At 36.5% G+C, this 25960-nt stretch overlaps 4 protein-coding genes across 13 annotated transcripts; 2 read left to right on the top strand and 2 right to left on the bottom strand.

Annotated features, from left to right (window-relative positions):
* Positions 1-1420: 1420 nt before the first annotated feature.
* On the top strand, positions 1421-3771 carry LOC103838067 (indole glucosinolate O-methyltransferase 4). Its single transcript, XM_009114481.2, has 4 exons — positions 1421-2529; positions 2666-2976; positions 3056-3120; positions 3273-3771. Exons 1-4 carry the CDS (start codon positions 2069-2071, stop codon positions 3570-3572), a joined length of 1137 nt encoding a protein of 378 aa, XP_009112729.1. The 5' UTR covers positions 1421-2068; the 3' UTR covers positions 3573-3771.
* Positions 3772-5440: 1669 nt separating this feature from the next.
* LOC103838070 lies at positions 5441-16581 on the bottom strand. Of its 5 annotated transcripts, XR_627036.3 has the most exons (8): positions 13773-16581; positions 13526-13686; positions 13335-13447; positions 7396-7435; positions 7109-7304; positions 6864-6910; positions 6676-6752; positions 5477-6581 (listed from the first exon to the last, which is right to left on the bottom strand). XR_627036.3 is itself a non-coding variant. In XM_033279485.1 (7 exons), exons 1-7 carry the CDS (start codon positions 13795-13797, stop codon positions 5624-5626), a joined length of 594 nt encoding a protein of 197 aa, XP_033135376.1. In that variant the 5' UTR covers positions 13798-16581; the 3' UTR covers positions 5441-5623. The 5 variants fall into 5 exon arrangements, 3 of the variants coding, with proteins under 3 accessions (XP_033135376.1, XP_009112731.1, XP_009112730.1); XM_033279485.1 differs by lacking the exon at positions 6676-6752 and having other exon boundaries at positions 5441-5635; XR_004451140.1 differs by having other exon boundaries at positions 6676-6910.
* Positions 16582-16830: 249 nt separating this feature from the next.
* On the bottom strand, positions 16831-22834 carry LOC103838072 (putative nuclease HARBI1). 6 transcript variants are annotated; one of them, XM_033279455.1, is made up of 8 exons: positions 21931-22834; positions 21731-21847; positions 19995-21650; positions 18408-19586; positions 17934-18103; positions 17714-17866; positions 17268-17637; positions 16831-17075 (listed from the first exon to the last, which is right to left on the bottom strand). In XM_033279455.1, exons 4-7 carry the CDS (start codon positions 19348-19350, stop codon positions 17428-17430), a joined length of 1476 nt encoding a protein of 491 aa, XP_033135346.1. In that variant the 5' UTR covers positions 19351-19586; positions 19995-21650; positions 21731-21847; positions 21931-22834; the 3' UTR covers positions 16831-17075; positions 17268-17427. The 6 variants fall into 6 exon arrangements, with proteins under 6 accessions (XP_033135346.1, XP_033135345.1, XP_033135347.1 ...); XM_033279454.1 differs by lacking the exon at positions 21931-22834 and having other exon boundaries at positions 19995-20317; positions 20449-21921; XM_033279456.1 differs by lacking the exon at positions 21931-22834 and having other exon boundaries at positions 19995-20317; positions 21581-21921.
* A 1164-nt stretch (positions 22835-23998) lies between these two features.
* LOC103838073 (16 kDa phloem protein 2) lies at positions 23999-25460 on the top strand. The gene is made up of 5 exons (XM_009114490.3): positions 23999-24252; positions 24568-24633; positions 24715-24841; positions 24941-25055; positions 25154-25460. Exons 1-5 carry the CDS (start codon positions 24186-24188, stop codon positions 25220-25222), a joined length of 444 nt encoding a protein of 147 aa, XP_009112738.1. The 5' UTR covers positions 23999-24185; the 3' UTR covers positions 25223-25460.
* Positions 25461-25960: the final 500 nt, after the last annotated feature.

Here is a 25960-nt window from a genome sequence, read left to right as displayed (position 1 = left end):
AAAAACTTTTATTTCATGTTTCTATTTTGTTTCATATTTTTATTTTCAAAATTTTAAGCTTTGATTTTAGTTATAAATTTGATTATTTTATTTTATGGTAGAAGCATTTTTACTTTTTTGTTCATTTATTTGAACATGTAATATATTTTTAATAAATTACTGTGTTGACAATATGACTCTAAAATTCATATAATATGATCTCAAACAAAATAATTATATTTTTTTGGTATAAAACCGAATAAACCAAAAACCGACGGTATATAAAACGAACCGAACCGAAGTAAATATGGATTTAGAATGGTAGTTATATTTTACTAACCGAAATACCAAAAACCGAAAAAAACCGAACCGAAACCGAACCGATATCCGGATTGAACACCCCTAAACTTTCATAGGATAGCATTATCAATAATTTGCATTTAAATATTGTGGAGGACATTGTTCAGACAGGCATTATACCCTTCTGGAAAGGGTTTGCTCCATGCTTTTAGTTAAAATACCAATTTGTTCAAAAAAATAAATAAATACCAAATACAATTTGCAATTAGTAAAATTTATAATATTAAGAATAATTTTGTTTAAGTGTCATATAAATAGAAATATTTTATGCCAAACTTAATTCATTGATTAAAATGAGTATACAGTGTTATAGTGTACAACATAATTTGTTTTCATTAATTTCAATGAGCCATCAAGAAGTTGGAGAAATTTACATATAGTTTCGGAAACCATTATATATACTATATATTTACATTGTTGATGTATAAATTCCTGTTACAAAGGATGATGTCGGAAAATAAAGAAAGGATAAGCTGTTAGAAGAGACACTAACAACGTTCATGGCAGCCATGATTCAAAACAGATGGTCAACAGAGCTAAAAGAGGAAACAAACCAAGAAATCAACACAGCCAAAAGCGAATCAAACAAGCTTGTGAAAATTCTTTTTTCAATTGTTTAATTAAAAGCTCTTTATATATTTGTGAGTTTAGGCTTTGAATGTAACTACGAAATTAATGGAAGAAAATTTTATAATTCTACAGTATAGTGTAAATAAAATTGTTAAACATGCATCAGTAAAAAAAACTAATCAACAAAACCAAATATAATATAATATTTAAATGTAAAATGTTAGCTAAAATAATGTTAAATATGTTAAAAATTAATTTAAAAAGTCGGTTAAACATGCACTTTTATAAAACTGTTATCGAATATAAGTAAAACTGTTAGATTTCAATCCGGCCCGGAAAATTTAAGGGCTGGAAGCAAAATTAAATATTTTGGGTCTGTTATTTAGTAATCAATAAACAATAAAGAAGAAATGAAAAGAATGTAGCCAAAGAGATTTGAACCAAACACCAAGAACACTCTTACTCTATGCCTAAACCAATTTGGCTATTAAACGATGGCCGTAAGCACATGCTTATATGGCTTGTATCCTGGGCCGCTGCTGACTTCAACTTTCACAAAATATGTAAAATTTTCAATTATAAAATCGACGATATAGTGCTTTCATAATTTATAATAGAATAATAAATCAGTATTAGAAAACTTATTTTATACAAGCTTGGAGTACTAAAAATAAAGGAAAAATACAAGAAGATGATAGTAATTCTTAACACATTAAAACACTTGCACTAGTTACTCAATTCCACCGAAAACTTTGTATTTATTTATTTATTTTCTTTCACTTGAGCCTGAATTTATTCCACTTTACACTGTCCATTCTTCATATTAGTTCTTTATTTTCTGTCTAACACTTGATTCCTTGCCATCCAAAAACAAACTTATTGATTTTTTAGATCTTTCAATACCAGCATGCATCCCCTGGGTATATATTTATTTGCGACAAACTTAGTCGATGTAAACAAGATGTAACGAATTTGGTTCTACTAGGCACATGTATTAGGCTTTCGTCAATTCCCAAGAAAATAAAATATTTGGCACTAATTAGGTTTTGGGGTTTCTCCCTATAAAACTACACTAAACTGGAAATTAACGTTGCAACCAACTATCTCTTACCATCTATACCTTTGTTATCTGTCTTTCTCAACTTTTCAGCCAACAACAATGGCAAACCAACTTCAAGATCCCTTAACCTCCTCCACTAAACCAAGTCAAATCAAAGAAGAAGAAAAATTTGATGAAGAAACTGTGAGCTTGCAAGCAGAGAGTCTTGTGAACACACTTGCCTTCCCCATGGTTCTCAAAGCGGCCTTGGAGCTTGGCGTCATCGAAACAATCACAGCTGTAGATGAAGGTGTCTGGCTCTCCTCTTATGAGATTACGATCCGTCTCCCAACCAAACCTACTAACCCAGAGGCACCGGTTTTGTTGGACCGGATGCTGATTTTACTAGCCAGTCACTCGATCTTGAAGTACCGTATGGTTGAAACCGAAGAAAACGAAAATTCCAAGAGGGTATATGCAGCTGAACCGGTTTGCAGATTTTTCTTGAACGGTGGAGACGGATCCGGTTCTCTTGCGCCTCTCTTCATGGTCAACTTAAGCGAAGTCTATTTCAAGACTTGGTAAGTACTGCTTAATTATACACAACAAGCCGCTAATAGTTCTTATAATTAAACCGGTTTGCAATAATGTTATTATAAACCATGTAACTAAACTAGTTTACAACACAATTAACAATCTTTATAAACATATTCAAAGGACACATCTCAAAGATGTGATATTAGAAGGAAAGGATGCATGCGTCTCTGCTCATGGCATGAAACTTTTTGAATATATTGGTTCGGATGAACGATTCTCCGAGAAATTTAACCGGGCAATGTCGGAAGCGTCCACGTTGACCATGAAGAAGGTTTTAGAACTTTATAGAGGTTTCGAAGATGTACACACTTTGGTGGATGTGGGAGGAGGAATTGGAACTGTTATAAGTCTAGTGATTTCCAAGTATCCTCATATTAAAGGCATCAATTTCGATCTAGCCTCGGTTTTAGCACATGCTCCTCTATATCCAGGTATTACATGTAGTGATAGATCACATTAACATATGTTATATTTGTTTTGCTCAGTTTTAATATTTGGTTATATATATAGGAGTGGAACAGGTTTCAGGAGACATGTTTATAGAAATTCCGAAAGGAGATGCTATTTTCATGAAAGTAAGTTCATAATATATACACTATTTTAATGGATTTTTATCATTACCAGATATATATACTTGCTTGGTAAATCATATATATATATATTTTTTTTTTTTTGTCACTTAGGTAAATCATATATTAACTACAATAGAACTGATAAATTATTACAGTGGATACTACATGATTGGAATGACGAAGACTGTGTGAAAATTCTCAAAAACTGTTGGAGAAGTCTTTCCGAAAAAGGAAAGGTGATAATAATCGACATGATTACACCTCTAGAACCAAAGGCCAACGACTTTGCTTCTAACGTTGTGCTCGCGAAGGACATGGTAATGTTAACACAATTATCGGGTGGTAAGGAGAAGTCTCTTTCCCAGTTCGAGACTTTGGCCTCTGATTCGGGTTTTCGTCGTTGTGAAATCATATGTCGTGCTTACTCATATTATGTTATTGAATTCCACAAATAAACTCCTGAATCTTACCAAGAAAAACTGTGAATCATCTCCGTCATGTGGCTGATGGTTTCTTTGTGGGTGTAATATAATTTGTGTGTTGGGTTGTTTTCTTTTTCATGATTGTGGATATTGTTATGTGTCAACAAGGTGCAATAACTTTAGAGAATGTGAATTTTCTGAAAATAAATGTCTTAGAAATTTCACTTGCAAATAAGTTTTTTTTTTTTATCAATATTAGGCCTCAAAACTAAAAGCTTCCAGAAACAAAGACGCAAAGAGAAAATGATTAAATAACTAGGAAGGCGTGGTTGGGATCACGATACTTTGTATCTTGCAAATGACAATCACGATAATTTGAAAACCGTTTGTGTTGGGACACGACATAGTTAAGAAGCATTGTTTTTAAGTAGGTCACCAGTTCATTCAAGTCCAACTTCTTAAATATATATGTACATTAGTATATGTTACTGATATAAAAACGTTTCGGTTACTGATATGTTAAGCATTTGCAACAGATCATCGAATGTAATAACGTAAATATCTTTACTTAGTTGGATATTAATAAAGCCATCGAAGTCCCAATCAGAACACATGATAAAATTAGTTTGATTTTTGGTCCTTTATAGGAGACTGCATGGTTAAGAGTGGAATCACCATATATTTCAAACTGAATAAAGAAGTAACTTGGTAGAAATTAATGTAGCATATCAATTAAACACATATATATTTCGTTCACAATATAATAATTAGTATATATTTAGGGTATCGTTCTAGAGTGTTGGCTGTAGAGACTTTGGTTGTTAGCTCTGTAAATATTATTTTAAATATTAAAAAAAATAAAAATTAATATAAATCATAAAAACAGTAAATAAAAATGTTTTTTTTTCATCATAAATATATAGTTATGAAAAATAATAATGAAAACACATATATGAAAATGAAAGTAATACAATATGGATCTAAAAAAATAAATAACAATGATTAATTTATCAAACAAAGTTTATGATAAAATTGATATAAACTAGAATAAGTATTTTAGTTATTGTAGGAAAGATAAAAAAATATTTTTAATAGTGAAAAACTTATTTTTGTTTCTAAAGTCACGTAAGTGAGGATATAAGCATATCAAAATATGAAATGACTTTGAGAACTTTAGAACTATTAAATTTAGAAAAAGCTTGATTGGTAAAAATAGGATTTAGAGGCTATTAAAGTCTGGACAACTCTAACCCCAATTGGACCCATAGACTCCTCCCACGGTGTTTAGACCTTTCGCCTCACATTAAGTTGAGTCGCTCCATTAATCCATGAGGTTGGGGACAAGAGAAACATTGATGGATTTTCTTCGGATATACGTACTTTATATTTATGCATAATAAGTGTGAAATCGAGTGTGAATTTAGAATAATTTTAAGCTAGATTATTTTAATATTCTTTTGCTTTACCAATTTACAGGTTGCAGAAATGCCTAAAAACATGGAAAGGCATTATGACTTCTGAATCTGTAAGCGATTTTTACACTGATTATAATTAAGTAAACATAAAATAGTTGTTAACAATACTATTATTGTTGTTTGTTAATACATTGTCATTAGAAATGTTTCTAGGCAAAAGGGTGTTTGGTTGAAAGTTGCGAAGACGTAGATATTTGAAATAGGTATTTGAAATCACAATATATTTCCATTGTGTTCCTTAATAGGCCTTTTTTATTGATATCATCATCAGGCTGACACATGAGGTATCTAAATTTCTAATGCCTAATCATGCATGGTGGTGAGACGACCGAGTCTAGCTATGTGCCAGAAGTAGCGAGGCAGTTCAACATATTCTAGAGAATGAATAGTCTTGCCATGATTCTGCCTGTCATATATTTTGTTTTGATTTTTACATATTTTCTTAGTTGAAATTTGAAAACATGAAATCTCCAAAACATTTTAAATATATCCAAAAGTATCCAGTTTTACTGAGACAACAAAAATGTGCACAAAATATCACAACGCATAAAGGTAGAAGTCTAGCCAGATGTCCTTGCATCTCACATACAGTCTTAGACATTAGATAGCTCATTTGTCAATCTGAGGAGAGAACAAGAACCATCTACTGATCTGGCTGCTGTTTGGAAGTGAGTCGTCCCTGTGGGCTATTTGGATGAGAGCTAACAGACTGAAGGAGGGCATTTTCTGGAATTTCGATATAGACAATGCTAAGTCATGGACTTGGAGATCCCTCCTGCAGCTTCGGCCTTTAGCTTCTCGGTTCTTACGTGCAAGACTGGGTAATGGGAGGAGGATTAGCTTCTGGTGGGATAACTGGACTCCCCTTGGCCCCCTTATTGAGCAGTTTGGATTTGATGGTCCACGGTTATTAGGTATTCCCTTACTTGCCTCTGTTTCAGACACGTGTGACTCGTTTGGATGGTTGTTAGGAGGCGCAAGATCTCAGGCTGCAGAAGAACTTCAAACGTTCCTCACAACCGTTCCTCTGCCATCTCTACAAACCAGTTCTGACTCTTTCTTCTGGCTGGTCAATGATACTCCGCTCAATAAATTCTCAGCTAAACACACATGGGAGGCTCTGCGACAACGTGGTCCTACTCATATATGGTTTAAAGGTGCTATTCCAAAACACTCCTTCCTAATGTGGCTGGCCCAGCTTGACAGGTTACCCACGCGAGTAAGGTTGGAGAGATGGGGTCTCAATATCATCACATCTTGCTGCCTATGTAACACTTTTGCAGAAGACAGAGATCATCTTTTCCTCCGCTGTGAGTGGAGTAGTGAACTGTGGAATCTGTGTCTTGTTCGGATGGGTTATAGTTTCTTTGGGTTTCATACTTGGACAGCTTTTACCCACTGGTTATGCTCGCAGGAAGACACCGTACCAACTCTCCTCAAGCGCTTAGTTGTCTCTGCTACTGTTTATTGCATCTGGTCCGAGCGGAACAAGCGTCTACACGATAACATCTCCACGCCTCCGGCCATCACTTTCAAGCTTCTGGACCGTTTCATTCGTGATGCTATTCTGTCAAAGAGAAATCAAAGGCAGAATTGCAGTCTAATGCAACACTGGCTAAGGAATGAATAATTTTCCTGAATTCCGTAATGTTATGCTTTACCTTGTTTTTCCTTTTTTTTGCCAAGGTAGATCATAATCTGTTTTAAACTTTGTATATTCTTACAAACGCTTCCCTTTCTAATGGAAATTCAAATATTTGGCAAAAAAAACAAGAACCATCTAAAATCAACACAAAGGGAAAGACTCATCAAAGGTAACACAAACATATGATATAGATATTTCATATACCTTAGTTCTCTTGGCATCTTCGTTCTCGGCAGTTTCAATGAAGTGAACTGCCAAAAGAATCAAAATAAGTAGCACAATATTATATAAACCAAAGTACAAAACAAAAAAGACAAGCAAAACAAAACAAAGATAAGCCCATATTCGGTAAGAAAGAGACAGACGTAAATCAATTGAACTTCCATGCTACAAAAATATGATTGGTCTAAAAGCTGGTCATTGTTACATATGGGGAAGAAAATAAGTACCATTTTTGTATGGCTTCATTTCGCAGGAGATGTACTTGGCTGGTGTATGATAGTTATGGACGACCTTAGCTCGGAAGTCTCTAGGCTCATCATCGGAAGAAGCCTTACCTTGATAGGTAATGAAATACACTGTGGCAGCTGTAGCTGAATTGTAATAATTGGCCTTGGTAACCTTCACAAATTCATAGTGTGTAGCCTGTTTTATAAAAAACAAAAAAAAAAAGAAAAAAAATAAGCACATATATTGTATATATTAAAAAGCAGAAAGCACAAGACTAGTGTTCGACCTCCTTTTCATTGTATTTCTCGAGGGATTCACGAGAGAGCCTGTTGTTGAGATGAAGAGATCAAACTATATGAAAAAAGGATATCAAAGGCACCAGACTTAAGAAGTTAGGCACCAGACTTGAGACTGTTGCTAAGGCACCAGACTTGAGAAGTTAGGCACCAGACTTGAGAATGTTGCTACAGTACTCGGCCCAGAAAGGAAGAAGCCCATGACAGCCTTTCTCAAGCTCTTAAAACCCTTGTATCCTCTCTATATAAACTTTATAATCTCTTCATTAAGATTCAAGCAAGATAATAAAAAGTCTCTGGTCATCTTTGAATTCTCTCTCTAGCCTTTAATCTCATTTTCAAATCTCATTAATCTCCAATCTCTAATCTCTAATCTCTTTAATAATCCTCTCAAATCTCTTTCTAATCTCATTTATTATTCAAGATGTCTAGAAATCTTATGGTATCAGAGCCTGGGTGAATGTTCTTGAGTTCTTGAGTGTTCTTGAGAATATCCAAGGCTAGATCTTTGAAAATCTCAAGAAAGTTTTTGTTGGTGTTTTTACTGAAGAACTAGCCTAAAGCTGGTTTCTTTGGTGGTTTGGAGAGCTCAGATCCGTGTTCAAGCTTAAAGGTCAAGTCTTTGAAGTGTATTGGTGCTTTTGTGTACAAACTGAGAGGTCTTTGAGGTGTTCTTAAGGATCTAAGTGAAAAAGTTCAAGTCTTTTCAAGCTAGTGGGTTACTAGAGTCAAGATTGAAGCTTTTTGAAAGATGGAAGATAGTGGTGGAGTCTACATGAAGATTGCTACCAAGTTCAAGGGAAACAACTACCTTGTGTGGTCTAGGATGGCCAGGAATGCTATTGGAGGCAAGGGATTGCTCAAACATCTCACATCCAGTGTGATTCCAAAGCAAGAGATCAAAGAAAAGGAGGAAGAAGAGGACGAAAGTGAGACTGCCTATGATAAATGGCAACAAGCTGATTGTATGGTGATTAATGCTCTTCTTGCCTCCTTGGATCAGAACTTGATGGATGCTTATAGCTACTGTGATACAGCTAAAGAACTTTGGGATACATTGAAGCAAATCTATGGAAACACCTCAAATCTCAACAGGGTCTTTGAGGTGAAGCAAGCTCTCAATAGTCTAGTACAAGAAGATATGGACTTTGAGAAGCATTTGGGCAAGTACAGAGCACTGTGGTCTGAACTAGAGATGTTGAGGCCAAATACCATTGATCCAATGGAGCTTAACAAGAGAAGGGAGCAGGATAAAGTCTTTGGACTGCTTCTCACTTTGAATCCAGCATATGGAGGGTTCATTCAGCACATGTTGAGAGATGAGACTCTACCTAACCTAGAAGAGGTGTGTGCTTGGATCCAAAAGGAATATGGAAACATGGAGCTATTTAACAAGAAGGGAAAGGAGCTAGCTTTGGCAAATCAAGCAGCGCAAGCTCAAGGAGATCAGGGAGAACTTGCACAAGCTAACAAGGCCATCCATGGCAAGTATGAGAAGTTTGGTAGGAGTTGTGATCACTGCAAGAAGCAAGGCCACAAGAAGAGCCAATGTTGGATCCTACATCCTCATTTGAAGCCAGCCAAGTTCAAAGAGGCCAAAGCTCACATGGTGGAGAGTAGTGGTGGTGGTGCAAGCAAGGAACAGGCTGGAGAGATGGATAATGGGAAGTCTTTGGTGGCTTATACTGGTGGTCCTAGTTCTAGAGGCAGCACTAGTGGTGATGAATACTTGAAGAGATCAGACTTGGATGTTCTCATCAAGCTCTTCAAGGAACATGGTAACACCCTTGCATACTCTCATGGAGCTTCTATGATTGCTAGAACTGATAGGTTACTAGAGGACTCATTTGACATGTATAATCATCTTAGAAAGGGTATCTTTGATAGGATTGATCATGCATATGATTCTGCCCATGCATATAAGCCCTCTAGTATACTAGCGCATCTAGCTAACTCCACATCTAGTTCATATAAGCCTCTCGTTGATTCTGGTGCATCTCATCACATGATAAGTGACACTAGATTGATTAACAACATTGAACCTGCTCATGGTAATGTGATGATAGCCAATGGTGCTAAAATTCCTATTAAAGGAATAGGAGAGCTCAAGCTATTTGATAAAGATTCCAAAGCGCTTTATATGCCTGATTTTACTTCTAATCTTCTTTCAGTTAAGAAGTGTGCTACTGATCTGAATTGTAATGTCATTTTCAGCCCTAACAGTGTAAAATTTCAGGATATTGAAAGCCATAAGGTGCTTGGAAGTGGAGTTACCAAGGGAGATCTTTATGTGCTAGAGAATTTGAGCTTCTCTGCTCCTAGTTCAAAATTTAGTTGTTCCTTTTCTTCTGCTTCTACTAGTCTAAGCAAGAATGCATTGTGGCATGCTAGACTAGGACACCCTCATAATAAAGCTTTAAAACTGATGTTGCCAGGTGTTTCTTTTGAGAATAATGATTGTGAAGCTTGTATTTTAGGCAAGCATTGTAAAACTGTTTTTCCAAACTCTTCTACTATTTATGAAAATTGCTTTGATCTTGTTCACTCGGATGTTTGGACAGCTCCCTGCTTATCTAGGGAAAATCAGAAGTATTATGTCACTTTCATTGATGAAAAATCCAAATACACCTGGTTAACTTTAATTCCAACCAAAGATAGGGTGCTTGATGCATTTAGAAACTTTCAAACTTATGTGATTAACCAATATCATGCCAAGATTAAAGTTTTCAGGTCTGATAATGGAGGAGAGTACATAAGCAATGCATTCAAGCAACACCTATCTGGCAGTGGGATTCTTCACCAAACTAGCTGTCCATACACTCCTCAACAAAACGGTGTGGCTGAGAGGAAGAACAGACATTTGATGGAGGTCGCTAGGTCCTTGATGTTTCAAGCCAATGTCCCAAAGAGATTCTGGAGTGATGCTGTCGTTACTGCTTGCTACTTGATCAACAGGACACCTACTCTTGTGCTACAAGGGAAGTCGCCATTTGAGGTGCTCAACAAGTACAAGCCAGTTCTCTCACATCTCAAGGTCTTTGGGTGCTTATGCTATGTAATGGTTCCTGGTGAGTTGAGAAATAAGCTAGAAGCAAGGAGCTCCAAGGCTATGTTTATTGGATACTCTACCAGCCAGAAAGGGTACAAGTGCTATGATGAAGACACTAGGAGAGTGATGATCTCTAGAGAAGTGAAGTTTGTGGAGGAAAGAGGGTATTTTGAAGAGAAGAACCAAGAAGATCTGAAAGATTTGGCTTCAGATAGAGCAACAGTCTTGAGAACTATACTGGAGAATCTTGGTATCAATGTGAACCAAGGAGGTGGTAGTGCATCAAGGGATGCGCCTACTACAACAACAAATGGAGGTCACGAAAGTGCACCAGTTACTGATGGAGTTCATGTTCCTACTCTTGATCATGAGGGGGGGAATGAATCAGAGACTCTTAACCAAGGGATGGGAGAGAGTAGTTCAAGTGGTCAAGAGAGTTCTAGTTCTCATGATCAGAGTGGTGATCAAGGTGTGGAGCCTATGAATCATCAAGGAGAAGCTGAGGCTAGTGGTGATCAAGGTGTGGAGCCTGTGAATCATCAAAGAGGAGCTGAGGCTAGTGGAGATGATGCGCAAGAAGAGGACAATGTGGAAGAGCCAGAACCTGTACAAGGTCCCATGTTGAGGAGGAGCACACGGAATAGGAAGCCTTCCAAATGGGTAAACACGAGAGTGTACTACAATGCCCAGGCTGTGGAACATTCTTCTCAAGCTGTGTGTTCTTTTGCTCAATATCCAGAAGAGCATTGTGCATTTCAAGTGAGCTTGGATCAGAGTCATGTTCCAAGAAGCTATGAAGAGGCAATGCTGATACAAGAGTGGAGAGATTCAGTTAAGGCTGAAAGTGATGCTATGATCAAGAATGAGACATGGTATGAGAGTGCATTGCCAAAAGGGAAGAGAGCTGTTTCTAGTAGATGGATCTTCACCATCAAGTATCTTCCAAATGGAGAGATAGATAGGCGCAAGACAAGGCTTGTTGCAAGAGGTTTCACTCAAACATATGGAGAGGACTACATTGATACATTTGCTCCAGTTGCTAAGCTCCATACTATCAGGATTGTGCTCTCTTTGGCTGTGAATCTCGAGTGGGATCTTTGGCAAATGGATGTGAAGAATGCCTTTCTTCAAGGAGAGCTAGAAGATGAGGTTTACATGCATCCACCACCTGGTCTTGAGCATCTGGTGAAGAAAGGGAATGTATTGAGACTAAAGAAAGCTATCTATGGTCTCAAGCAATCTCCTAGAGCTTGGTACCACAAGCTGAGCACTACTTTGAATGGAAAAGGATTCCGCAAAAGTGAGCTTGATCATACTCTCTTCACTCTCACTTCTCCCTTGGGTATTGTTGTTCTCCTTGTGTATGTTGATGATATCATCATCACTGGTAGTGATAATGATGGTATCAAGGCTACCAAGGAGTTTCTCAAATCTGTTTTTGAGATTAAAGACTTGGGAGAGATGAAATACTTTCTTGGCATTGAGTTGTGTAGAGCCAAGGAAGGTTTGTTCATCTCTCAAAGGAAGTATACACTTGATCTCTTGAAAGATGCAGGTGCTTATGGAGGAAAGACAGCCAAGATGCCCATGGAAGATGGGTACAAGGCGCCACGTGAGGGGGAGCTTGAAGATAGCAAGCCTTTTCATGATCCAAAGCTTTATAGAAAGCTAGTGGGTAAGCTCATCTACTTGACCATCACTAGACCTGATATTTGCTTTGCTGTGAATCAGGTGAGCCAGCATATGCAAGCTCCAAGGGAGCATCACTGGCACATGGTGGAGAGAGTGCTCTTGTACCTGAATGGAACACAAGATCTTGGAGTGTGGATGGGCTGCAACAGAAGCACTGAAGTGGTGGGCTACTGTGATGCAGATTGGGCAGGAGATAGGACTGATAGGAGATCAACTACTGGCTACTGCACATTCATTGGTGGTAACTTGGTTACTTGGAAGAGTAAGAAGCAGAAGGTGGTTTCATGTTCTAGTGCAGAAGCTGAGTATAGAGCCATGCTGAAGCTTACCAACGAGTTGGTGTGGATCAAAGGGATCCTGAAGCACTTGGAGATTGATCAAGCTACACCAATGACCATGCATTGTGACAACCAAGCAGCAATCCACATAGCCTCCAACTCAGTCTTCCATGAGAGAACCAAGCACATTGAAGTAGATTGCCACAAGGTGAGGCAAATGATTGGTCTTGGAGTGATTCTACCATGCTACACCAAGAGTGAAGATCAGTTGGCTGATGTGTTCACTAAGGCTGCGCGGCAAAAGACTATGGAGTCCATCCATATCAGGTTGGGACTCATAGATCTTGGCAAGAGAAACTAGTACCCCTTACCATGAGGTCTTTACTCTTTTTCCCTCATCAAAGTTTTGTCCCAATGGGTTTTTCTTTGGTGAGGTTTTTAATGAGGGAGATCTCATGGCTTCCAAGCTTGACTTGTTCCACATGGTCAAGCTTGAGGGGGAGTGTTGAGATGAAGAGATCAAGCTATATGAAAGAAGGATATCAAAGGCACCAGACTTGAAAAGTTAGGCACCAGACTTGAGACTGTTGCTAAGGCACCAGACTTGAGAAGTTAGGCACCAGACTTGAGACTGTTGCTACAGTACTCGGCCCAGAAAGGAAGAAGCCCATGACAGCCTTTCTCAAGCTCTTAAAACCCTTGTATCCTCTCTATATAAACTTTATAATCTCTTCATTAAGATTCAAGCAAGATAATAAAAAGTCTCTGGTCATCTTTGAATTCTCTCTCTAGCCTTTAATCTCATTTCCAAATCTCATTAATCTCCAATTTCTAATCTCTAATCTCTTTAATAATCCTCTCAAATCTCTTTCTAATCTCATTTATTATTCAAGATGTCTAGAAATCTTACCTGTCCATTAACTCTCTGGTGGTTTCTGGTTCAATGGCCATCTCGTCGTCATCAAAATCAAGAGGTTTGTAGTTAAAAACGTATCGGAACTGCTTGAAATCTATGTCGAACCCCTAAAACACACACAAAAGATTCCCCCACGGTTCAAAATAAAATAAAATAAATTCAACATCCAAAGATTGATGGAAGACCTTGCTCTCCTCGACTTGTTTGTTAATGAGGCGTTCCTCTTCTTCGTGTGTGTAATAAGGCCCTTCATCCTCACCTCGTCTAATACACGGAATATGCATATTCCTAGGCTCACAACCAGGCTCGTATAGCAAATAGGCTTTTATATCCATTGTAGTCCAATCTGATCGACAGTAATCTCGAGAATTAGGGATTTTACCAGTTCTATGTTATGTTATAACTCATTAGGTTTAAAGTTGGATTCTGTACCTGGAAGATCATGCCCCATATACATAGCTCCTCTCGAATCAGATATGACCTCGCGGCGTTCTGATACAAACGAACAACCCTAGTTCTTTTTTTTCTTCAATAATAAATAGCACAAGTCTGTCTCCAGCAGCTGACACATCAGCATTTTCAAGTGATATGGAGCTGCCATGTCAATTAAAAAACATTTCAAAAGCCAATGAAAACATTTCGTGATTACACACACATCAGTTTCTATCTTCTTTGCTTTTAACTATAGCTGTGAAAAAAATACAGGAAGAATAAGCAAAGTTAGAATCGAGGCTGGACTGAGAGAGGTAAGTCTCGACATCTAACGGCGGGAATCTCTCGGACGACATCTGAATCGAGATCTCTGGTGAAACCAGTGACAGAGCAAGGAGACGTCGTTGTCCTCAGTCAGAATAGAAGCAATCAAAACGTGCGGAAGGGCATCGTGATGGAGAAATTGAAAATGTTCTGTTGTGAGAAGGCTACGTACGAGAAAGTTGCATGTGTATAATATGATTGGCTAGGTACAACTTATGAAAGCCACCGCAACTATCCTCTCAAACCCTCTCTGCCGCGACGACATCACAGTAATCACCCTTTCTCCGTCATTGTTTCCAAGCCGATAACTCACGTGAATAAGCTTAACGCCCTCCTCGAGTGCAGTATCGAGTCACATGTGTTTCCTAACTTCATATCATAACACAAACGCAGCATGTGCTATAATATGGCTTTCAGAGATATTACAAATTTTTGTTTAAGAATGTGGAGTGGCTTATCCAGAAAAAGTTGTGAATGCTCAGACTCAGAGAGAGAGATGTTTGAGAGTCAGCATAATTGGGTTATAAAGACAATTGACAGAGGAGAGTCTTCACCGGTTATGGATGAGTATGCTCCTGTAATATTATTCTCTCAAGATAGTGTCTCTTACCTTGAATCACACGATATGATGTCAGCGAGGTGATCTTGCATATACTTCTGGTTTCAATAGCTTGGTTCTGTATCCATTAGTAGCACAACCTCTGATCACATTGCTTCTTTTGCAGGAGGATCGTCAGAACATTTTGCGAGCTAGAGAAACAGGAAAAGCTGTCTTGACAAGCCCTTTTAGGTTGTTTGGCTTCTCATCATCTAGGGGTTGTGTTGACGTTCCCTGTTTATAAAGCTTCTTTCCTTAAAACATGACTGTCAAAGAGCGTATTGCATCCACTGCATGATAAAGTTCTCAGATCCCATTTAGTAATTCAAATACCTTTGAGATTTAAAGATCGGTTTATGTGTGTGATCATTTGAGACCCTAAGAACTATATTACGCTCAGATCATGCTAGAGATTGATGCAGATATCTTGGTGGCGCCTTTGATGTGTTGCCTCATGTGCCTGAGACAATCACGACAATCAAAATGTTCCAAAACGTCCTCTAAACATTATTGGAAAGACAATGGACTTCCAAGTCAAGGTTGCCGAGTTACAACTTCAAAGCTTCTTTCCAAAGTTTTACGGTGACCTGAATTATCAAAGAAAATTCTCTCCTTCAACCAAAAGATGATACCATAACAGCAAAGGTGATGTTTAATATAAACCCATCATTCACAATATATAATGACAGTAATATTAATTCAATATTTTAAGAACTGTAAGATATAACAACAACCAAAGAAAATGAACCAGAGATGGATGATAACATCAAAAAAGAAGATGAGAAGCTTGTCCTACTTTCCAGAGTTCAAGTATTGGTTGTGAAATTGGGCAGGACGGAAAAAACGAAACAGAAGATACAAAGAAGCAAGCTATTGATGAAGTTACTAATGAAAACGAGACCAAGAAGAAAAGGATAATATGACCATTGCTTAAAAACTTAGTATCTATACATTGAAACACATCTTGACCTTCTTCGTTTTGGCTTTATTTTCTTGGAATTAAAAACTTTCATTATTAATAATTTAGTAAGTTTCTCTTGATATTAATTTGAAATAAATAAATATGAATTAAACTTTGTATGACATTGAAATTTTTAATATATAAATTTGTCTTAAAGAAAGCATAATTACAACATCCACCCCTAAAAATTGTCAACAATAACTCAAAACTTGATTTTGAATACAAAAGTATAGGTTAGTGAAATTACAACAATATTTTTATGACAAAACAAAAAACATGTATTGAATTTTACATAACCCTCCGTGAGAAAAGACTTCTTTAATGTATTTTCCGTTTTTGACAGAAAAATATAATTTTGAGATCTTGGCATAAAATATGACTTTGTGGGATTTAGAGAAAAAAAATGTGATTTTATAGTTTTTGTGAATAAAATGAATGAACGATTTTGGCGGAAAATATATTTTAGTATTTTGACGAAAATACCATTATGTGGTGAGCCGAAAAAAGTATTTTTCAGTTTTGGCATAAAAACTGATTTCGTGTGTTTTGACGAAAATGTAATTTTATAAATTGATCAAAATATGATTTTGTAATTTTGACAAAAATGCGATTTTGAAGATAAAAAATATGATGTTATTGTTTTGACGGAAAATATGATTCTTGTTGATTGAACATTGATTTACAATTCAATTTAAATATGTTATTGTTTTTACAGCTTAAACATTAATTTACAATTCACCCAGGTAGATCAACTGGATGAACAAACATTCAACACCTTCTCCTTCCAGAATATGACCAAAACGATGTTCCTAAAAAGTTTGTAGCCCATGTTGATCAACTGGCTAAGAAAAGCAAGAGAAACAAATCAAAATTATGTAATAATTTGGCATGGTTGAATTGATGTAAGCTTTTGTATTAACAATAACGACATAAAGTTGACAAAAAAAATGATGATTCAACATTCTTTTATGAGAATGAACTTGATTAGTTAAACAAGTTTAGTGGTTTCCTATTATGAGTTCATTATTTTTGTTCAGCTACACCGAGGAGTCACTTAATCCTCCCTTTATAGAGAGAAGAGAGTGAATGGATAAAGAGAAATTAACCGGGTGAAAACAGAGTGAATTAGTGAAAAGGTGGTAAGGTAAACAAAATAGTTAGGTGAAGAGAAAAAATTCAAAAAGGTAATCATATTTACTAGTCACTAGTTCGAAGCAGAACTAGCTAATGTTTGAATAACAAAAACAACAGAACTAGGGGACTTCGAAAGCCCCAAACGAACAACAAAAGCAGAAGTTGAACTTCGAACACACCAAACGAACAAGGCAAATGGTAAACCTAGTACAAGTCTCGATACATAGCTGGACTCGGTCGTCTCACCACCATGCATGATTAGGCAGTAGATACCTCCTGTGTCAGCCTGATGATATCAATAAAAAATAACCAACATTCATCAAAGTGAAAAACACATTTTAATATATGTACGTAAGAGCAAGAACCATCTAAAACCAACACAAAAAGGAAAAGACACAACAAAGTAAAGAAAGACATCTAAAATAGAAACACACAACAAAGTAAAGAAGGCCTTTTTATAGATAGATATTTGATATACCTGACTTTCTTGACGTCTTCTTTCTCAGCAGGTTCAATGGAGTGAACTGCCAAAACAGTCCAGATAAGTAGAGCGCAGTATTATAAAAAGTAGAAAAGGATGCACCAACGCAACCCATTCATGACATTGCTGCAGACTAATGATTGATTCAAACGCTGGATTAATTAATAGTATCTTTCTTCTCGGGTTTCAGTTCACAGGAGTGGTACTTGTTTGAGGTATAACAGAAATAGCAGACCATAGCTTGGAAGTCTTTTGGCTGATCATCTGAAAGCTCTTTAGCTCTAAAGGTAATGTAAAACATATGGGCAGCAGTACCGGTCGGGTGAGTATTGGCTTTGATAACCTCGACAATTTCATAACCTTGATCCTGTAAAACAAAAAGGGTTTAAAAACATTCATATAATTTTTTTAAAAGAAAAGCACAATAGAAAACATATTCAGACCATTCTTTCATTATAAAGCTCACGGGAATCCGGAGAGAGCCTCTCTATTACTCCTCTGGTGGTGTCTGTATCCTTGAAATAGTAGTTCTCATCGAAATCAACTGGTACGTAATTAAAAACGCAGCTGAACTCCTCAAAGTTGATGTCAAAACCCTAATTATAATCACATGATTAGATTCCTTAGACAAAAGGCTCTTAATTAGATGAAAATCAAACAAACCTGGCTATTCTCGACTTGTTCTTCAAACAGGCGTTCCTCTTCTTCCGGCGTGAGAAAAGGTCCTTGATCCTCACGTCGTCTTATCCACGGAAGAAAGCAGCACTTTTCCTCAGGCTCAGAACCAGGTTCGTAGCGCATGAACACAGGTGCGCCCCACTCATTAGTCCAATCTGAGACCGTGAAATGGTAGGTAAGGATTATAATAGTATATTTTTTTGCTTTTTGAATAGTTAAGGATTTGAGTCTAAAATGTATGTCCAATGGTGTTACTCAAAATGAAATCCTTAGGAATTAAAAATTATTAATTTTTTAAAAAAATTTAATTTTTTTTATTCAGTGATTAAAAGCAAACATACAATAATTAAACATCTTCATCATTACCAAACTTGTTCCAAATATTTTCGATTAAATCATTTTTCAATGCTTCGTGTGTACGCCTATCTCGAACATGATTCCGTAGACCAAGCATATTACCGAAATGTGAAGGCATGTTGTTAGTATGCTCTACATGTGAACTTCTGCTCGACTCTCCTTCTTCAAATTCCGATGTATCGTACTGAGTGTAACCACCTCTTTCGTTTTCGACGATCATATTGTGTAGTATGATACACGCTCTCATAATATTCCCTATTTTTTCCTTGTCCAATGATAGAGCTGGGTTTTTCACTATCGCAAATCGAGCTTGCAATACACCAAAAGCACGTTCCACATCTTTCCGGGTAGCTTCTTGAACTTTAGCAAATAACGCTGCTTTAGGACCTTGAGGGAGTGTGATGGACTGGATAAATGTTGACCATTTTGGATATATACCGTCAGTGAGGTAGTAAGCCAAATCATACTGGTGTCCGTTGACCATGTATGTTACCCTTGGAGCGCGGCCTTGGTAAATGTCATCAAAAACAGGTGACCGATCAAGGACGTTAATATCGTTTAATGTACCTGGAGGACCAAAAAAGGTGTGCCATATCCAAAGATCTTGTGAAGCTACAGCCTCCAAGACAATTGTCGGCTTTCCCGATCCACGTGTGTACTGTCCTTTCCAAGCTGTTGGGCAATTCTTCCATTCCCAATGCATACAATCGATGCTTCCTATCATCCCCGGAAAGCCGCGTATCTCTCCAATATCGAGTAGTCGCTGAAGATCCTCTGGAGTGGGTCTTCGTAGATACTCATTTCCAAATAGTTGTATTATACATTCTGTGAAATTTGTTAAACATGAAAGTGATGTGCTTTCACCTAGTCGGAGATATTCGTCGACGGCGTCAGCCGCAGAGCCGTACGCAAGCATATGGATAGCTGCAGTACACTTTTGTAATGTTGATAGACCTAACCTTCCGACTGCATCTCTTCTTTGTTGAAAAAATGGAGCATTTGCTGAGAGGGTGTCGACAATCCGCATGAATACTTCCTTGCTCATGCGGAAACGGCGTCTGAATAAATGAGGCGGAAATGTCGGAGCTTCACTAAAATAGTCATTCCATAGACGGCTGTGGCCCGCTTCTCGGTTTCTTTCGACGTACGCACGTTTCTTTTTTTTGTAGTTCGATTCTCCAGAATACTGTTGTATGTTTCTTCAAAATATTCATCAAAATCCTCATTGACAGCCGCATCGAGTCTTCGGTCGGTTTCATCTGCCATATTAGGCTATCCTTCCTTCAAACATTATAACAAATATACGTTTTTATAATTTTTTCTGGGTATATATATTGTTGTGATCTTGTCGACATATATATATATATATATATATATATATATATGATTTTTTTTTTTAAAAAAGCATCAACTCCGTTTGTCTCCATAAATATATATGAAATAATCAGAACTTATTTTGAAAAACAGCATTACATCCGTTTGAACTAATCCTAACTTTTTTTTTTTTTAAAACAACATTATATTAAACAATTGATGGTTCATATTAAACAATTGATGTCACGTTTGTCGACATATATAAATGAAATAATCCTAACTTAATTTTTTTTTAAAACATCATTATATTAAACAATTGATGGTTCATATATTTACCTAACTAATTTGAACTAAACTACTACAATTAACTCATACCTATCGGTGATGAAGATGAAGGTGGGAAGGTTTCTTCTTTCAAGCTGGGATCGTTGTTGTTGAAACAATTGCAAACGAGATAGCATAAGAGCAAAGGAAATAGATTCCACTAAAACACCATTACATCCGTTTTTAGAGAGTACAAAGGAAGCAGAAGAGCAAAGGAAATAGCATAACATTTGAGTCTACAAGCAGATTTATAAAGGCAACATACAAACAACCCGTGACATGGTCTAGTGACATGAAAATACAAACAGAGCATACAAACCCGTGACTTGATACCAGCTTTTGTCTTCAACCCGTGACATCGTCTTGTACTTCACCTGAAACAGAAGAAATTCACGTGTGTAAGCAAACTCTCAAGCAAACTCTAATGGAAACAGAAGACATGTTTTTGTTTTAACTAGTCTAATGGAAACAGCTGAAACTTAGGTTAGAGCTAAACAAACCCTACAACAATTCAGACAGAAGTTTGTTTTTCAGAGCTGATTCCATCTCAGAGAGAGGATCGGGCTTTGTAAGCAAACTCTCTAGCAAACTCTGCTGGGATATTTTTTTTTTTAACTCCATCAAATTTTCCAGCTTCGCCAACTCCTCCTCTTTTCCAGTTTTCTTCCTCTTGCTACCAGCCTTTGCAGCCTTAACCCCTATTGGTCGCTCTTCTGGCTCTGGCTCAGGCACTGCCCCTTCACCGTCGGCTTGGGAATCCGCTGGTTTGCGTTTGTCCTTCTCCAGATATGTTGAGCACCACTTCACATCATGCCGAAGCTCCCTCCACGCATGTTCGAAGTTGAACTTCGATCCCTGGTCATTGGCAAATATATCCAACGCAGACTTCATCACATCGTTCTCATTTTGCCCGCTTCTCTGCTCCCTCAGTGCCATGTCGTAACAACCAGCAAACTTGCAAACTCCCTCGTTGATCCTAGCCCATCTTTGCTTGCATGGCCCAAGTTCTCGTGGGGCGGTCCCAACCAGTTGAGGACTGGAGTTGTAGTACTCTACAATCCTGTTCCAGAAGGCACCTACCTTTTGTTCATTACTCACAATGGGGTCTTTGCTGGTGTTGAACCACGCACCGATGAGGATTAAATCATCTTTCACTGTCCATTTTCTCCTCTCTTTGACACTAGACACACCAGAACTTTGGCCAGTAAAGAGAGGAGGGTCGCAGGGGTCCAGATTAACTGGCCCTTGACTCATTACGAGGTTTACATAACCACCGGATCTCGCCATTTAGGAAGAAAACTGTGTTTCTCTAGTAGAAACACAGGCGATTAAATAATGACTCTATTGAATCCTAGTAGAAAACAGTCCTATCAGAACAGCTCACCACAATTAAATGGGTTTTAGGCTTAAAGGAAACAATGCAGTTACGCATAATTAAATGGGTTTGGTGTGCATTAATAATCCTAGTTGTTTCCTATCTACAAACTTGCAAGTTATTTGCTCAGAAACATTAACTATTCTAGCTTGTTTTCAACTATTCTCAACTACTAAAGTTACACGGTTACACAATCCTAGTTTCTTTTCTAACTACAAACTAATTTCCATTTGAATTTTAACTGGTAAGTTCAAACACTAACCTGAGTTTGAAACCGGTAAGTTTCTTTTTTCGAGTTCAGCCACCCGCTTAAGCAGCATCCGCACCTGCCCCTGAAAAGACATCAGATAAACTACATTTAATTTCTTAGAAATATGATTAAAAAGAGAGTGAACAAGCAGACAGAACTCACCTTAAGTGATTCGCACTCTCGCAGAAGCTTCTCCTGCTCGTGAAAACGTACTTTCAGTCTCTCAACCTCTTGTTGCATCCCCATAACCCATGGTTGTCTGAAATGCAACCCGTCATTCTGCGAAAACAGAAAACAATTTATCCAACAACAAATAAATATGGAAGGACGAGCTCGATAAATATGGACAGAAGAATGCAAACCTCGTAATCTTTGCATATGAAATATCTTTTGCCGGGGAGGTAGTCATATGTATTCTCTTCATCGACTACCTCCTTCGTGATAGATCCACAGGGGCACAGCTGGGGAATCCCCTGTTGCGCATCTGCAACGAAATGAAGCATGTTGTAGTATGCTTTGGGTGCTTTCATATCCCTCAATTCGTCCTCCATTTCAGAACCTATAAGACCAATAACGTTTAAGCGGATCAAAATCCCTACTAAACCTCTGGGTAAACAACCAAGAAACTAATAAGAACAGACGAAAACCCTAATTCGTATTTTAACCCTAAATCTATTTCATCCCCAGAATCGAATCCATAAACAAACCTCAAATCTATTCGTATTTTAACCCGAAATGAATTTTGTAAGAAAAAAAATTCACAGACGAAAACCCTTATTCGATATTAATCCCAATTCGAATTTAAACCCCAAATCTATTTGATCCCCACAAACGATTCGATTAACAAACCTCAAATCTATTTGATCCCCACAAAAAAAACATAGACACGAAAACCCTAATTTGAATTTTATCCCCAAATCGATTTTAAACCAAAACTCTAATTGATCCCAACAATCGAACCCATAAACACGGCTAAATTGACATGCAGCAACTTCAAATGCAAAAAAAATACACTTAAAATGGTGCGATTTACCTTGAACAAACCGGATCGCAGTGTCGCCTTTGTTATCGCCGGGAGAGGAGGAAAGGTTTTTTTTTCCGGCTACACTCGAGAAATGAACGCGTTTTTTTCCTCTCACCAAACACATTCCTTCGACGCTCCAATCACACGCTGCCAGCGCATCAAGGATCAACCGCAAATAAATCCTTCATTAAGGATTCAACCTCAGCGTAACGTCGGCTTTTATTATTTTTTTAATCTAAAAGCATAAGGATTAGCGCTAAGAAATGGCTAATATCCCGTGTTGCAGCTGGTCTTACATCCTTAAGTTCAGAGTTGGATACGTACCTGGCCCGCCCGGCTCTGCCATCTCTGATCGCTCCCCCTTGGATCCTTGCCTTCATGACAAGACAAAACACCAACCATTTCTTTCATACACCTTCTACAATTGTACTGCAGTCCTTGTAAATTTGTTTTATTCAATTTTGGTCAATAATCAGTAAAAACTAACGTTAAATGATAAATGCTTCCAAGATTTTACACATATAACTGAAAACAAGTAATTTAAAGTATGATAAATAATCATACCGATTATTTAAAATAAAAATTGAGTAAACTATTTTCTCTCAAAAATAAAATAAAAAACACTTAATTAATACCCCTAACTAAATATGTTTAATCTTAATTTTAATTAAATGTTTAAATATCAAAATTTTCATTTACATTTATAATAATAAAATTGGATGATAAGTGCTTCTTACACATATAATTTTTTTTTGAAAACTAGTAAAATATACTAAAAGGCTTTATCAAGTTTTACTTATTGTTTTTTGTAACTTATTTATTAATTTTATTAAGTTTTACTTAGATGTCAAATTTCAAAAACTGTCTTAAATTAATATCACTAATTAAAATATGTTGAATTCTTGTTAATCCACTCCATCGTATTATCAAACACCCCTCTGTTTCATTTTAAGTGGTATTTTAAATAAGTAATGCTTTCATTATTTTAGATAAAATTTAATGATATTTGATATTTGTGATCAATTATATAATACTTCATTTTTTCTATTGGTTGGATTTATTTTATTTAATGATAGTTTTATGTAAACAAGATAAACTGTATAGAATTTTGTACATTTTAAATATGTGTACATTTACTTTAAACATTTTAAAATGTTTTAAATAATAATATTCCAACAGTTGGGATGTGCTCTCCTCACTTCAATTTGTAATAATATAATATCCCTGAGGAAAGACATCTAAGACTATCAATGTCATTTATGTATTTTAAGTTTTGGAATATATTTTTAAGTTTGATCAAGATTTATAACTATTTTCAACAACAAAAACTATTGTTAATTACTCTAATATAAAGGAAAATAGCACTACAAGAAATTTCTATAGAAGGGAAAAAACAACTGGCACATTGTTTCACGACAGCTAAATCCGGAAATGAAAAGGACAAATTTGATTTCTTTCTTACAAATCCAACCAATCAGACAAAAGCCTCACATCTCTTTATTTGCGATCTCAATCTTTCACATTTTCTCTGACAATTAAACAGAAAAAAAAAAATAAAAACAAAGCAGAAGAGAGAAAAAAGAGAGAAGAAAAATGCCTCATGGAACTCTTGAAGTTGTTCTTGTCAGCGCCAAAGGTCTTGAGGACACAGATTTTCTGAGTAAGATCTGATCTGATATTATTTGTTACAACCTTAACTCTAGATTGTCTGAATGAAACGTGTTAAATCTGCGAATGTGTATATGTGCACGTGTTTTAATTAGTGGAAGATCTAAAATCTTGATGAATCCGTTTTATTCATGTTTGATCACAAATTAACATTCTTGATCTTCTGCTAATCATTGTCTTCTTATGATCTCTAATTGATGGTTATGGACATGTAAATCTGGATTTATTTCTTCTCAAGAATCAGATCAAAGATGTTAGATCGGTTGCATATTATTCGTTGACTTATTCGTGGTGCCTTTATAAACAGGTAGCATGGATCCTTACGTGCAATTCACTTGTCGGACACAAGATCAGAAGAGCAACATTGCATCAGGTAAAAGTTCTCTGAATCAAAGATCCTATTGTGTTTCCAAGACTTGAAGAAGAAAATAATCATGAATCTTTTTGTTTGCAGGACAAGGCACCACTCCAGAATGGAACGAGACATTTATCTTCAATGTCTCTGAAGGAACAACAGAGCTTAAAGCCAAAATCTTTGACAAAGATGTTGGCACAGAGGATGATCCCGTTGGTGAAGCAACGTAAGATCTTCTTCATAATAACCATAATCAAGTTAAGAAGAAAATTGGTTTTGGAATCTAATTAATTAAGGAGATACATGTTGTTTTGAAACAATGCAGCATTCCATTGGAGCCGGTCTTCTTGGAAGGAGATATCCCACCAAGTGCATACAATGTGGTGAAAGATGGAGAGTTCAAAGGCGAGATCTGGATCGCACTATCCTTCAAACCTTCGGTATAAACACTATAACATTATCTTGCAACACTCTTGATTAGTTTTTTAAATGATGTTTAAGTTTGTGACACTGAAGAACAATGTGTGTTATTTGTTAGGAAAACCGAAGCAGGGGGGTTGAAGAGGAGTCTTATGGAGGCTGGAAAAACTCCGAGGCATCTTACTAAAGAGATTAACACAAATGTGTGGTGTTACTGTTTCATTTGAGTCTTGGAAAATAAACTGTTGAGTTTCCATTTTCAAAGACTGTTTTGTTCAAAGAGTTTCTTCTTATTCCTATTACTCTTGTGTTCAATTTGGATTTTATGATTTAAAACTCCTGAGATTTTGATTCTTTTGTCAAGTACTTGATTCAGTCTTGTTTCAATGTTCGGATATGAGAAGAAGTAAACTTAAAAAAGACTATCCCTGCGGATTTGGTTAATTCGAGTTGGATATTTCTGGTATTAAATAGTCGAGTTTGGCCATAATCCCACCAAAATAAACCAAACAAATTGGTTCCGTTTGATTTAGTTTTCGTTTAATTTCTGTTTTAATTTTATTTCCAAAACTAACCGTTTTTTTGGTCAGTTAGATTTTGGTACAATTTAAAACTGTGACAATTTTGGTTAAATTCAAATAGTTCTTATTTTCAGCTATTTTAGTTAATTTGGTTTGGTTATTTGGTTAGTTTCAGAAAACTCAGTTTATTTGTCTATACTATTAAAGCTAAATCTCTAATAGGATTCACCATTAGTTTTGGAGTTATTTACAAAGTTATGTGACACCCCTTTTTAACGTACTCATTAAAGATATAATTAATGTCAAAATATTTATAGGACCAACTGTCTATATTCACGTTTTCTTTTCATTTAACTCATTAATTATCGTTTTTAAAAATATAATTATATTTTCAAAAATTTATT

This window comes from Brassica rapa, chromosome A09, assembly GCF_000309985.2.
Source record: "Brassica rapa cultivar Chiifu-401-42 chromosome A09, CAAS_Brap_v3.01, whole genome shotgun sequence".
In the NCBI taxonomy this organism is placed as follows: Eukaryota; Viridiplantae; Streptophyta; class Magnoliopsida; order Brassicales; family Brassicaceae; genus Brassica; species Brassica rapa.
Note: the sequence above shows the minus strand (reverse complement) of the source record. Positions and strands in the feature narration are given on the sequence as shown.

What these genes read in the sequence shown, in the direction of transcription:
- LOC103838067 (XM_009114481.2), top strand. Translation starts at nt 2,069, where the DNA reads ATGGCAAACCAACTTCAAGATCCCTTAACCTCCTCCACTAAACCAAGT. An exon ending in ACATGCTCCTCTATATCCAG is followed by an intron (nt 2,977 to 3,055) that starts GTATTACATGTA and finishes TTATATATATAG; the next exon opens with GAGTGGAACAGGTTTCAGGA. An exon ending in GAGATGCTATTTTCATGAAA is followed by an intron (nt 3,121 to 3,272) that starts GTAAGTTCATAA and finishes AAATTATTACAG; the next exon opens with TGGATACTACATGATTGGAA.
- LOC103838072 (XM_033279455.1), bottom strand. Translation starts at nt 19,350, where the DNA reads ATGAGCAAGGAAGTATTCATGCGGATTGTCGACACCCTCTCAGCAAAT. An exon ending in AACAAGTCGAGAATAGCCAG is followed by an intron (nt 17,867 to 17,933) that starts GTTTGTTTGATT and finishes GATTATAATTAG; the next exon opens with GGTTTTGACATCAACTTTGA. An exon ending in AGCTTTATAATGAAAGAATG is followed by an intron (nt 17,638 to 17,713) that starts GTCTGAATATGT and finishes TTTGTTTTACAG; the next exon opens with GATCAAGGTTATGAAATTGT.
- LOC103838070 (XM_009114482.3), bottom strand. Translation starts at nt 13,797, where the DNA reads ATGTATATGGGGCATGATCTTCCAG. An exon ending in TATGGGGCATGATCTTCCAG is followed by an intron (nt 13,687 to 13,772) that starts GTACAGAATCCA and finishes ACTGTCGATCAG; the next exon opens with ATTGGACTACAATGGATATA. An exon ending in AATGAAGCCATACAAAAATG is followed by an intron (nt 6,911 to 7,108) that starts GTACTTATTTTC and finishes TTCTTTTGGCAG; the next exon opens with TTCACTTCATTGAAACTGCC.
- LOC103838073 (XM_009114490.3), top strand. Translation starts at nt 24,186, where the DNA reads ATGCCTCATGGAACTCTTGAAGTTGTTCTTGTCAGCGCCAAAGGTCTT. An exon ending in TGAGGACACAGATTTTCTGA is followed by an intron (nt 24,253 to 24,567) that starts GTAAGATCTGAT and finishes CTTTATAAACAG; the next exon opens with GTAGCATGGATCCTTACGTG. An exon ending in GAAGAGCAACATTGCATCAG is followed by an intron (nt 24,634 to 24,714) that starts GTAAAAGTTCTC and finishes TTTTGTTTGCAG; the next exon opens with GACAAGGCACCACTCCAGAA.